Here is a 14382-nt window from a genome sequence, read left to right on the forward strand (position 1 = left end):
ACATTAGAAATGAGACTTTAAACTAGTGACTGGAAGCAGAAAGTATTCATGACCATGTTTATTAAGGTAATACAGTCTAGGTGAAGTTGGGCCCAAATACATGGACTTCTATGGGGCTATGGTTTTTTTTTGGGTCCAGTGACAGCGCCACAACAGGCCATTATATGAACTTTCAGGAGTTTCAGGCTTCACAAAATATCTGTCTGACTGCCCCCCTGGTTAGATCAGAGGAAATGGGGGGAAATACATTTAACACCAGGGTGTTTTGATATTATTTCCCAAGAGAAGTGTGCCTGTTTGCAATTTAATGAGAAAATGCTGGTTGAGTGCTCGAAAGAGTGGTAAAATGTCAGGGTGAATAACCAGCTGCTCGAAGATTTAATAATAATACTATAATATAATAGTTGCTACCCTCAGTATTTGGATAATGTGGATATGATACATCAGATAAGTGTGGCTGTGTAAGGCAGTTTTAAATCCATAACAGAGTTAATGTATGTTCATATTCCCTTTCGTCTGACTGCTTTGATACTGTTAGATTTTTCTTTCTTTTTTTCTAACTTTTTATTGCTTCTTATGGGTGACAGCATAAAAATCTGACTGACAGGGGGCACAGTGGCACAATCGGTAGTGCTGTCGCCTCACAGCTAGATGGTCCTGGGTTCGATTCCCACTGGGGAAGCTATGGGCGCTGGGGGCGTGTTATCTCCTTACATGCAGTAATCCTGGTCTCTAAACTACCTCCCCCTGGCCAGGGAACTGGTCGGAATAACGTGTTCCTTCCACACGCTACGTCCGGCCGGGGAAACTCTCCCCTGTCAGGTGAAAATAAGCAGCTTGGACTACTCATGCATATAAGGAAGCATGAGGTCAGTTTGCTTCCCAGGTTGTCAGAGGAAGTGTAGCGCCCAGGATTACATTAGATAATTGAAAAAAATGGGTTGCAAAATCGTGGGATAAAAACAAATCTGACTACTAGTAGAGAGGTTTTTACATTTATTCTCTGAGATGTGTCTGCGTGTTTGGCCCACACTAGTAAACACTTTCAGAGGAATCTCGTCTTTTAACATTATGATCTCTTACAACATGTAAGCTAGGGATGCACCGATCCGGATTTTTGGCATTCGATACCGATTTCGATACATGGGGGTCCAGTATCTGCCGATACAGAGTACCGATCCGATACCCCCCACAAAGAAACGTAATAACCTATTAAGCTGTATGCCTCACTGTGTGGAGTCTGGAATCATTATTCGTGTAAGGCAACATCAAGGCTTGACTTAAACATTACTTTCCCAACTTTGTAAAACAATGTAACAAACACAGATATAAATGCACTGAATTATTTATTAAATAACTGTGCAACAATTAGACCAGGTTAATGTGTGCGCAGGCTAGCCTGGCTGCATTCCACATGTTATACTGTCAATACTACACTGCTGTGTCACAGAGGAGGTAGAGTTGTTTTCATACTGTAATTACACATAATTATCGGATCGGATCGGATCGGATAATGGATCGGCCACCGATCCGATACCCGATCTAGAATTTTAGCCTGGATCGGCGCCGATCTCCGATACGAGTATCGGATCGGTGCATCCCTAATGTAAGCATGCAGCAAACATTACTGCCAAACAGTTAATGGCACCACCTGTGGTAGTATGTCACTCATGATCACACTGGTCTCAGTGGAGGTCACTGTACTCTTGAAGACACAACTTAACCCTAGAACGCTAGACCCGTGGTGATTTTCACCTGGACAATTTCATTTTTGTATACACCCACAATGGTCTTTTCTTTATTTTGATGAGAAATATGTTATGAAATATATTACATTGGGTAAAATATACCCAGGTTTAGTGATGTTTTGACAAAAGTTGTTTAGTGGAGTCACTTTTAAGCATGAGGGTTGTAAAGACCCCTCCTTACTACTCACTATGGGTCAATAGGTCATGCTCAGACAGACATACTCACACAAAGTTACTGTTCAAAAAAGGTTTTCCAGTTCCCCATGGGTCTAATCCTTCCTTTCTATGGTTTTGTGTTCTGCAGAGACAAGGTCCAAGAGCAGCAGCTGGCAACAACCAAACTTCTGGAGCACAAGGTAAAAAACTATACAAAATAATATATATCTCTAGATTCGTGTGGCTTCATTTATACTTTGTTGCAGGCTTGACAAATATTTTGTACCTGACAAAAGGGTCAACACAGCTGATACATCATTTTTGTAGAGCGATATAGCCATGTGAGAAATCATAAATTGTCCATAAACATGTAAAGATTATTATGTTCTGTGTGTCATCTTAGAATCTGCTTTCGAACTGCTTAGATTTATTACACTTAACCAGTGTTGTGTGACTAACGTGTTACTAACGTTACTGCGTAATGCAACTACTTTTTGCGGTAACTAACTATTCCCATTCAGTAAAACCGATAGTTACTATGGTGCGTTACCCGCGTTATGTTATGTGATCCATCCAAGTGAAACGTTTCTCCCTGCAGCGTGTAGAGTCTATCTGTAATCTACTCATCTTTCAGTCGACTGCTCTCTGCCTCTGTGCTATGCTCTTCGCTCTCACACTAAGGGCGCTTTCACACCGGACATGTTTGGTTCGTTTAAAACTTGAGCAATGCACATCGCAGAAGAGGTGATGAATGGTTAACGTAGATCAAGATTTAAGGGTAAGCCAATCAGAAACAGAGTTGGGCGGGTCTATAACTAGTTACTTTTTAAATGTAACTTGAACAATACTGCATTTAATGGCAACATCTTTAGACAGAAAAGTCCAGAAAGAAATTAATACTTAAGCCTCTGCATCTATAGTAAAGTATCTCGGATAATTCCAATAGATAGCATGCAAGCCAAGCTATAAGTGGCTTTTTCAATCACCACAAAATGTGCTAACCTGACGCTGCCAGATCCAAGAAGCTTGCTACACAAATTTGTTTCACAGCTTATTGGGATCTGGGATCACGGAAGCAAATTTGATGACGGGGCTGTTCCTTTTTTTCAAGATACTTGGTAGATGATTGGATGGGACCGTCTGTCTATCACCGTGTGGGCGTGCAAACACAACCAATCATATTGACGTGTCTATATAGCTTCACGTCCGGTTTCGCACATATCCCGCCCTTAGCTCACGCTGATTGGTCCGGTACGGAACGGATTTTTGTCAGCTCAACTGCCTGAGAGATCCCAGATGAATGCTGTGTTGGGGAACATGGTTACCCAATACCGCCCTCATCTGGCAGCGTCAGGTTAAAAATGTGCACCCATATGCGATCAAGTACCCAATGACACGGCACCGTTCTGCATTGTAGGCCCTGAAATTAAGCTATAGCTAGCTAAGCATTTTAAAACTGCCAGGTTTTGTACCATTCTCCAGAAAACAACAGCTGTCCAAGGCGATGCAGTAATGTAGCTTAATAGAAATAGAGAGTAATAATGAGTGAATGATTGAAGGGCACGGAAGATGAAGGGGTTTAAGTAAATGTACCAGAACTTATACCCATGTTAAACAAGCTTTCCAATGCTTCCTGCCCTTGTGCTTACTGCCTTTGTCTTGACAGCAAATCCATCAATTTATATTAGGAGCTGAGCAAAGTTCAAGGTTCCATATCAGAATCATCGTATCACCATGTTGGTCAGTTTTTTCAGTGTTTTGTCTCAGGGCATAAAGTGTATGAGGCTGAGCTCAAACCACATGAATCGGAGGTACATTTTTCTATTGACATAGCATTAGGGGCCGTGTCCACAGAGACATTTCTGAGCTGCTTTTCAACCATGCATTTAGCTCCTCTTCCTATAAGCCTTGCGTTTCAGCTCTCTCCACGTTCAGCGTCTTCTGGCAGTAGAGCACCCTGGGCACCTCAAGTAGAAAATGGTTCAACATTTGGAGAGGGGCGGCGCTCATCAATTATGATTGTAAATTAATAAATAAATAAGTTAATCCATTCATTCATTCACTGTAATTCACACGAGGATTTCATTAGCACATACATTAGCACAACCCAGTGCTAATGTAAGTAGCATCACGAGTCGATCGATCATAAACACTATAAAAGACCAATTGCGGCAATGGCAATGGTGGGGGGTGTAATAATAATTTTAATTGCCGTAGATATATGGCAATGGTGTAAAAAGGGTTAATAAGCATAAACATAAACTTTATCAAAGGAGGTAAGCTGGACCATGGAAAAACACATTTCTTGAAGTGATGAGCAGGGACGGGGCAAGGGGGGCTTTAGCCCCCTCTGGTGGAGGCTTAAGGCCTATTCATAGTCTGGATTTTCGGTGGTGAGGTGACCACCGCTCCGGTGGTGAGCTGACCACCGGAGCTGAAATAACGTTGAGCGGTGGTGAGTAAAAACAGAGCGAAGGGCTGGAGCGGTGGTGGTGGTTTGCTCTTCACCGCGGCTCGTGACGTCATGTTGTAGTTCGGTGGTCACCTAACCACCGAAAATCCAGACTATGTATGAGCCTTTAGCCCCCCTCAAAACAAGCCCAATTGACTGACTTCTATGTAAACCAAGATTCATTAGCCCCCCCTCTAAATAGCCAGCCCTCCCATAGCACCCCCAGTCACAATGTCTTGGAGAAGTGGCTGGTGATGAGCACAGCATGTTGTTATCCAAAGTGATGAGCAGGCGGGACAAACAAATGTAAATAATCAATATGCAGGAACAAAAAACAAGACGGCTATAACTAATAATGGCGTGGCCTCCCTGTACAATCTTTAGCTGTCAATGCTACTGTAAATTACTGTATACAGTTTGTGAATCAAGGCAGCAGCATAAATCACAATGCAGTGTGCTGAGATGAAGCCACAATAAACTATGGACAGCATCATCCTCCAGTCCCTGTTATTCAGCGTGTGGCCACACCACAATTTATTACAGTAAGAAAATGAAAGTGTTTTTGTATTAACTGGGGGTGGGGTGGAGGTTGCTTTAAATTCAGTTGCAGCTCAGTGATTCTATTTAAACTTCTTCAAAAGCGGGTACCTATCAAATGCAGGCATTAGGATTCAGCAGCATTTCCCAGCAGCAGTAATTACTGGATCCCAAGTCACGCCTGGCTGTTCGGAAAGAAGGAAGACGTGTGTTGTAGGGCAACCAGTTTTTCACTGACTCTAGGATACAGGTCTGCCCATCTGTTTATTCACTGTTTATTCAAATGGAATGAAAACACACCATCCACGCGTGTGCATTACACACACGCACGCACACGTCACACGCGCACACTCGCACGCACACACAGTGCTGTTATAAAGCAAAGGAAATGCTTTGTTGTTTGACCTTGACAATTAATTTGATGCCTGGAAAAACTGCTTTCTTTGCATGGCATGGGATTTTTACTCAGAGAGGAGAGAGAGAGGGGGAGAGGGAGAGGGGGAGAGGGAGAGAGAGGGAGAGCGCATATACAGGTGGAGGGAGGTTGATGGAGAGCTACTGTAAGCTATTTTTTGTATACTATTTAAATAGACTTGAGAAAAAAAGCTGCTATTTGTCCCGAAGTGAATGCTGTGTATGTACATGCATGTAAAACATGTATGTAACGATGCATTGTGACATAGCTCTGTTTACAAAATGCTGTACCCTCTCAAACTATATATACTTACCCCATTTTCAACAGTTTTTATTATATTTTTTTGACACTTTTAAACGTATGTTTTCTCATGCCAATAAAGCCCATTTAAATTGAATACTGTATATATAGAGAGAGAGAGAGAGAGAGAGAGAGAGGGGGGGGGGGGGGTGAGGGTATAGTACCATTAGAGTCTTCCCCACTCTGCAAAACAGTGCTGTCTATTAGAGATGACCTTTCACAGACAGGTGATTTCACACTATGGCCTCAGACCTACGGATCTGAGTCTAAAGTCCATAAGGTTTGTTTGATACACACAGATCCTCTTAAAACGGTGGTTGGGAGTGCATGAAAGTGAGTCATGTGGTACTCGGATAGATAGTAAATACACTATCTGGTATCAAGTTCAACAACTGTACCAAAACACACTGACGTCATAACTATTCGACGATAACCATTTTTACATGAAATGGTCTCTCTCGTCTACTTCGAAATTTTGGCAGACAATTACACACAATCATAACTGGATATAGATACACACGTGCACTCGGGTTAGAACTTTTTACTACGTAGCCATCGTGCCTAATGTAAAGGACGTGCACGTATACTGTACGGTGACACATTTTCATGCGTAACTCATGTGTACCTGTTATCTTGATGACTATGACAACAAGCTATGGCCAATGTAATCTGGCACAAACAGTAAGATAAGGCACAAACAGGCGGGCCTATAAATGGCATCATGATCTAAGGGATCCGGGGGCGAAAAAAGCGTTGACCTCTGATCAACATTAAGAGCCCTTGCATGGAACTAGTTGTGATACGGCATTCCTTTAATTCCTGTCATGCCTTTTATCTTTATCTAATCACTCATCGTGTACGTACAGGACAGGTACAGGTTTTTGACTTTCTTTTTCCATTGTTTGATTACATCACAACGGCACATGGTCTAAGACTGTCTCATCATGATAGAAGATTTCTCATCAAGATGTAATGGAAACTACAACAATCGAAGTTGGTAGAACTTGATCTCTTCCTGACCTCAAGTAACAGCAGACATAGACACTATGCATTTCTGGTAAAACTATCACTTATTGTCTTATATGTCGACTCTGTGGCAAAAATATAATATTGATGAAAATATCCATCACAAGCTGATGTGATGAGCCCATTTTGGGGGCCCACTTAACTTGTTCTTAGACCTGGATGTTAGCTTGGAGTTTTCTCATTTTAAGTACGTATGTAGGCAGTGATTTATAATATGACTGCAGGGTACAGTCCAGATCTCAGCTACAGTATGACTTCACTACAGTATGTTCAATCTTCACTGCCCTTTCATGTCTCAGAGCCAGTGGAGCCAAATAAGCGTAGAAGCTCCCATAGCATTACTGTAATATGAAGACATAAAGTAAGATGACACCAATGTACCATGAGGGAAAGAAAGAAAATTAATGTAATATACTGTACATGTACCAGGACAATAATAAATCCCCCAGAGACTTGGTGAATTTATAGTTAGATGTAGCTATTGTTTTTTTCTTTATTTCTGGGGAGGGGGGGGGGGATGCTATTGTATGCTATTGTTTTATTATGAAAATATGGAGATAGGACTCAGAGGTTTCTGCCTGACAGCAACGATGTACAGGTTTATTAAATATAGATTGTATCCCTTCTAAGCCTCATGGACGACAGTCCTTGGCCCTTAAAAACAGCCATACGCCTTTTTTGTGACTTTCATTGTCAGCAGGTTTGCAAGGCAGCTGCTGTGGCATTCGGGCCATATGTTGCCATATGCTGTTGTATAGTCATAGGGACTATACAACAGCTGGGGACAGTGCACGCTTAGCATGGTCATCTTACATCTGATCATCCAACCAAGCCAACAAAAAAGAAAACATCTTGGTAATCCTTTTGCTTATTTGTGTGTGTGTGTGTGTGTGTGTGTGTGTGTGTGTGTGTGTGTGTGTGTGTGTGTGTGTGTGTGTGTGTGTGTGTGTGTGTGTGTGTGTGTGTGTGTGTTGGGGTGGTCGAGAACAGCCTTATGTGTTTGAGGTTTCAACTGGAGCAGTAGCTGTGCTGTGCTGTGAAATCATTCCGTGGCTGTAGCTACAGTATAGGGCTGCATGATTATTCTATTGAATACTTTTTCGACTAATTGAATTGAATACATTTTTTAATAATTGTTTGTTTTATTTTGTATTGAGCAAACAATTCAGATTTCTTTTCTTTTTAAGAATAAATCAATTAGTCACCCATTACCCATTTAGCGAAAACATGAATGCGAAAAATCGATGAATGCAAATAAATTGCACCCATAGTTGTACGGTAGCTGTATCTATCTATGAAATTGCAAGGCAAAGTTTACAGAGAACAAGGTGAAAATTGCCACATGGTGCGTTCCTTTGACTTCAAAGAGGCAGAGGCAGAGGCAGTAATTTGAAACTAGCTCACCTTAGAGATCAAAGTCATAGCGTTATAATTAGCCTGTGACAAGCTCTCAGAGAGGCAGCATGACCCATTTTCTACATACTTTGTAATTAGCTTTACTGTACTCAATTATAGCTATAATGAATCCATCCTGTTCTGTCATATTGGTAATCGTTTGGATGATAAATGTGCTTTGTATCACTGCACATACCAGAAGCATTTGAATGGAATAGTAAAGGTGCTGAGACCATGTTATTTCCAACTCCCTAGGTCGATGAAAATACTGTAACTTTATGTTAACTTATGGTATATATTTTTCAAACACTGCATTCACGTCGTAGACCCAATAATTATCTCCCTGGAGCAAATAAATGAAGTCACATTTGGAAAACAAGCACCAATCAATGCAGAATCAACCCTTGATGTCTATTTCTGGCTATTGATTCCAGGGGTCTCTCTCACGCTTTAGTGCCCTTCAGGTGGCTTGGGAGAGATGGGTTCATTGATATTTACTTGACCTTCACACAGTCACACACACACACACACACACACACACACACACACACACACACACACACACACACACGCACACACTCAGAGGCAAACACAATCATACATGCCTATGCACACTCTGCACAGTGCATATGTCATGTACTGTACTGAATTCATATTGATGGAAGATGTATTGAAGATGTATTGTAAGACTTCTGATCCTGAATGTTCTGAAGATACACCCTTGTTTAAATAATTTGCCTACATGGTCTTATTGAATATGATGTGCTTTTAAACTCAAACCTTTTCTTAGTTGTGTATAGTTGGGGAGGGGGTCTTGTTGATCTGACTTTTATTGTTTTTGTTTTACCTTTTTCTTGACTTTTATGCAATGTAGCACTTTGATATTTGTGTTAAATACAAAGTGTGTTAAAATGTATTATTATTATTATTACTACCCATATTATTATTATTATTATTATTATAAAACTGTACAGTTTATCTAAGCCATCTTAGGTGCATCATCATCTAAACTTGGTGTACAGTACAAACGTTTATCAATACTTAACCACATACAGAATGTTTGCCGATTGGCTGTCATAGCTGAATCTGGGAATCAGAAGGGTTAAATGTCCCTGAATAAGGTAGTTCACTTGTCATTTTCTCACCCGGTGATGGCTTGAATACTAAGGCAAATTTAGTTTGGATTGTTAATTCACCGTAAAGGAATGCTATACAAACACTAACAAAATACTCAATTAATTGAAGTAAATTGCGATCTCAAGTGATTTGTAACCAATTACATTGCTTAAGACATTTTAGTTTTTAATTCCCTTCCGGTGCAAACCGTGACATGTACAAGCAATGAATGCGCCCGGGCGTGTCCGTGGGGGTCAACATGATCTCAGTTCACAAGCACGTGCCCATGTGTGCAAATGTACTGTGACAAAAATACCCGAAAGCAGTGGGGACCATATTTTTATGAATATTTCTCGCTGAATTCTCGCCTAATTTCACCACATGCCCAGAATTTGAATGCTATTTGCATACAGTACATGTGGTTAACAATTTTATGAATTGTAAAAATAATTCTTAAGCTTGCTTGACTGTAACCAACAAAGGTTTTAACCTGGATTTACCTGGCGATTGCATTTCACGGAAAAATCAATCTCCCCAATACTGTACCTTTTCATTCACTCGGTGAATGTTCTATAGTGGAAATGAGATTGTGCACGAGTCCATGACGCTATGGGTGAATGGATCAGACCTCAGACAGGATGGCCGGTAGACTTCCATCCAATGGCAAGCGCCTGCTCCCCCTATAAATATACTATCATCACTGATGGGTACAATCCTTGTATCTCCATTTTACAACTTTTCTTTTCTTTTCATAAATGTATCCCCTGATTTCTTTGCTGGATTCCAGTGTCATACAAAAGTAGTGGAAATAGCCGATTTACAGTACAAGCTCAATTTCTTTTGAAAATCTTTGCATAAAGTATAATGGCATACCCAAAATATTGTTGTTACTCTGAGGTTTTATACATATTTATATACCGGTACTTTTCATTCACATACCCCATTGCTATGGTATTTTGCTGTTAAAGGTATTAGCAAAAATAAACATAACAAAATAATACAGTACCGGTAACTACGTGCGCAAGTTCTTTTTAAGCAATATTACACGAGAGGGTGTTGTTTAACGTGATTATTGCCACGACAGGGATGCGGTCAGGAACGAGACGAAGTCGAGTTCCGCAAGCATCACTGAAGTGGCAATAATCACGTTAAACAACACCCTCGAGTGTAATATTGCAATTCTACAACAGTTACCCTTAAAACAAAGAAAATCGCTGAAAAAATATATTTTTTTAATGACAGATGTAGTCACTACGACCACAAATGTCCAAAGAAACTAGCTAGCCTAGCCACCGAGTTTGCTAGCGCTCTGGGAAAACAGAGCTGCTGAATTCTTTGTTTTGATTAGGTGGTGAACAGTAGTGGTTTGATCAACGGCTAGAAACCGTTTCAACCAATCAGATTGCTTCCTCTTAACGACCTGTTGTAGAATTTCCATTTCCTTGGATATACAAGGTTTATTTTTGTCTGACAGCGACAAAATGCACTTGCTTCATCCTGCTGAGAGCACTGTAGAGATGACAGAAAACTGCACTCTGACATCACATTCCAATTAGTTGAGGGTATAGGGGTGTTGAAAGCACTGCCTAAAGTAATAAGACTGCTAATCCGTCCTTTTGATGGAGAGAAGTATCCTCCAGGTATTGTTGCAGTGTCATCCATCTATGTCAGGCCTAGCCATCGTCTTCTGTCGCGTTTTACTTTAGATTAAACATGTACGACATACAACCTTCACAATACTAAAAGGCCTCAGATTCTTACTATTTTGAGATTTCCCCTAGTGCTCACTTAAAACTGAAACTGCATCGATGATGTTATGATTAAAGAAATGCTGTTTTCTGGGGGGGATTTGTAAGGTGCATTATTTGGAGGCAGTCGCACAATTACGTGTCCATTAATTAAGATTATCGTGTAGGACTATGCTAATGCTTTAGTAAATGGTGCATTTATATACTTTTTTCAAAAGTGGTATATACATATCTTTTCTGAACACTCTTAATGAAGTGTTTATTTGTCAATTGTCACTGACTCATATGGGGGTACAAGTAGCGAAAGGTTGGTATGTGGCATGTACAGTACCACAACACTGTTCTAGCAACAGCTAGTGCTAATTAAATGTAAGTTAAATACTGGCAAGATACACAAGAAATACTGTAGCAATGGGGGATGTACAATGGGGAATGTTAAAGGAGAATTCCAACCATTATTACCGTAATATGAAGTTATATCCAAGAACGAGTGGTACAGACAAAAAATGACATACTGTAACTCCCTCCCGAGCCCACCACAGTTAAATTTATTTTGATGAACCCATTTCATTTTTGTATCTGTCTTTCATCATAATGAGGACCCCCTCGACAACGAGATGATGCATCTCAAGTGGCTTATAAAATAAATTATCACTAGATATGCTCCACAGTGTTTTGTCCTAAATTGGCTTCCATAAAAAGGCAAACTACCGTAAAACCCACTCGTTCTTGGATATAATAACATCAGATTAAGGTAAGAAAATGGTCAGTCCAGAATTCTCCCTTAAGAACTGTGTGGGGGGTAATTTATATAATTTATATCACATTTATAGTATTAATGTGCTGCAAGGTTTACATTTTGGGTGTTTGGTTTGTAGTCTGTTGATGTCTTTGTGTAGTGACGGCTGTACATAATTCCCTTGGGAGGTATAAAGGAGTAAAATATTGATTAGCCAGATACAAACACGTGAGAACTTGGTGGATTGCTCCAGTTATTGTTCATCATAATAAGCAAACACCACCTCTCCTGGAACACAGAGAAGTAGTGTTCTGCTAGGGTGGTCTGCATATTATCCAGTGGGTTTGACCTAAGCTGTTATCATATTCCTTATCTCTTTCCCCAGTGACTCTTCCTTGGAGAAAAATAACTGCCATTTTGTCGATGTTGTTGTTATTTGCTCCATTATGGAGTATTCTCATCCAATAGTGAATCTCTCTTAAATATGCTCTGGTGAAAATGGCAGGCATTAGAATATGGACAATTCAATATGAGTTAATGAAAGTCTCAGAGCTTAATTTGTACTCTAGGCTTAAAGGCGTACTTTTAGACCACATCCGTGGTCATCATATGAGCATACCTAACAATGGATGCCAAAGAAAAATGGGTAAATTTACATTATTGTGTATTTTTATATCAAAAGTCCATAAAAATCGTAGCTACCGTCCCTAGCTACCGCCCCATCGCCTGAAGGGATGCAACGCTCTGATTGGTTCAGAAACTTCAGAGCGGTGTTTCAAGTTGAAACTGTCAAACTACACCTTAAAAACAGCAGTTTAGTGTTTCCTCCTTGAATTTTGCAGGAAGTCACCCAGATGCAGTCGAGGGGCGGCCGATTCAGGCCCCTTGAATTTGGCTTTTCTGTCCTTTCCCCTCCTAATAATCTAAAGTCTTAATTTTTTGGTTAAAACTCAATAACTTATAACTTAATTTAAGGAGTTCAGTATCCACGTTCTGCACTATAGAGTACAGTACTGTTAGTACTGTTTGAATTCAAGACCATTCAAGACCCTTTCTACTTGACCTCACTGTTTTGGGCTTGTCATTTATAGACAAAAATGTTCAAAACATTTCCAATCATTTTCAAAATGTGCTGTGCGCTTGGACGCTTGTACATAGCATGTTTTTCGCTATTCTTCATACAGTACGACAGAATATGGCCTACAGGGCAGAAGATAGTAATCAACACCTTTCTGCAGTTAGGGACTGGGTGGGTCTCACTGGGTTCATTTTGTTAATCCAAGAACAAACACCATTACATGTTCAAATAAACGGTTCATATAGTTCTTGTCCTGATAATCTAATGTTCCTTTTATGTGTGTTTCTTGTTTGACCCCATAAACACCTCCCCATCCAAAGCATGGAACACTCTTTTTCTTCTATCTTTGCAGTATAGGCAATGCCTATACTGGTGAAGCCAGCTGTTATCTTGTGGTTCTGTGGTTGTGGGATTACAGTCATGTCTCATTGGATAGTTTGGATCGCTACAGAGAGGATTAACTACAGGAGATCAATGCCTACCCTCTGCCCTAGCTGGAAAACAACTGCCTGTGTTTGCCTCTAAGGGCTTTGCCTGTTGTGCTATTGTAATGAAAGATGGGGCCGATGAGGAACACGTGAGGACATTTTAATCTCCCAGGAGATGTTGTTTGTGTGAAACATTGGTAGATTGGTATACTATATTGGTGGCAGCAGTAGCTGAGAAGGTAGAGAGATGGTCTGGTAATCAAAAGATCACTGGTTCGACCTTTCTACGTGTCGAAGTGTCACTAAGCGTAATCCCTCAGTCCCCCCAGTGCCATCTGAGCAGCCATCTGCTGAGTGAAGCAGCAAAGAAGCTTGCCCTCTGAGTCAAACATTTTCATCCGAAATTGTCGCCCATTAAAAAAGGAATATGACCTGACGTTGTGTCAATCACTGTTACTGTACACACTACCCCCAAAATGTTAGGTTCATCATATTCTTTTTCGGACCCGGTAAATCTTTCTCTGTGGATTCAGAAAAGTGTGTGTGTGTGTGTGTGTGTGTGTGTGTGTGTGTGTGTGTGTGTGTGTGTGTGTGAGACACGGTGCGTTGGCATTCATTCATCCACCCCACACACACATACCATCTTTTTGCATTTGTGAGTCACAACCCGCACTAACCCTATAATGTCCTGTTCTACAGATGCATCCAAGAATAAGGACGTTCCAGCAGAGGACTTTGACATTGACATGGGCGCTCCAGAGACCGAGAAGGCTGCCGTCGCCATCCAGTCACAGTTCAGGAAGTTCCAGAAGAAGAAGCATGACGACAAGTCCTAGTGCCCCCCATAGGGACTCGTCGTTGCCCCCAGAGGCCGGGGTGACGCCGACAGTGCAGTGGTGATGGCGTGGCATTTGCATGTAGACAAATTCATACCTGTATGAACTCCAGGGGCTGAGGTGGTGGGCGGGGTGGGGTTGGTGGGGGTGGGGTGGGGGAATGCAAGGCCAGTAGCCTGTCAATCATGACATGTCTGTGAATTTCATGATGTAACCTATCATTATTATTCCTGATCATCTTTTTTCTTCTTCTTCTTCTTGTTAATTATTATTACTATTATTTGATTGCTGTACTAATAAATGAGAAAGGAAAAGAGAGCTACAGTATGAAGGGATGAAGTGTTTCCTCTTATGCCCTGCCATATTTGCCCCAAATATCATAAAGTCTAGTTGGTGTTTGTGTTAGCA

The 14382-nt window shown here is 40.9% G+C and overlaps 1 protein-coding gene across 1 annotated transcript in view; it reads left to right on the top strand.

Annotated features, from left to right (window-relative positions):
• Positions 1-14089, top strand: part of pcp4b (Purkinje cell protein 4b) — a 41301-nt gene extending 27212 nt beyond the window's left edge. Inside the window, exons 2-3 of the mRNA XM_083773093.1 lie at positions 2053-2104; positions 13838-14089. Of these exons, the coding sequence (XP_083629219.1) occupies positions 2053-2104; positions 13838-13974 (189 nt within the window). The 3' untranslated portion in view covers positions 13975-14089. The remainder of the gene's footprint in view (positions 1-2052; positions 2105-13837) is intronic.
• The last annotated feature ends 293 nt before the right edge of the window (positions 14090-14382 follow it).

This window comes from Protomyctophum parallelum (assembly GCF_964188405.1).
Source record: "Protomyctophum parallelum genome assembly, chromosome: 9".
NCBI classification, from domain to species: Eukaryota; Metazoa; Chordata; class Actinopteri; order Myctophiformes; family Myctophidae; genus Protomyctophum; species Protomyctophum parallelum.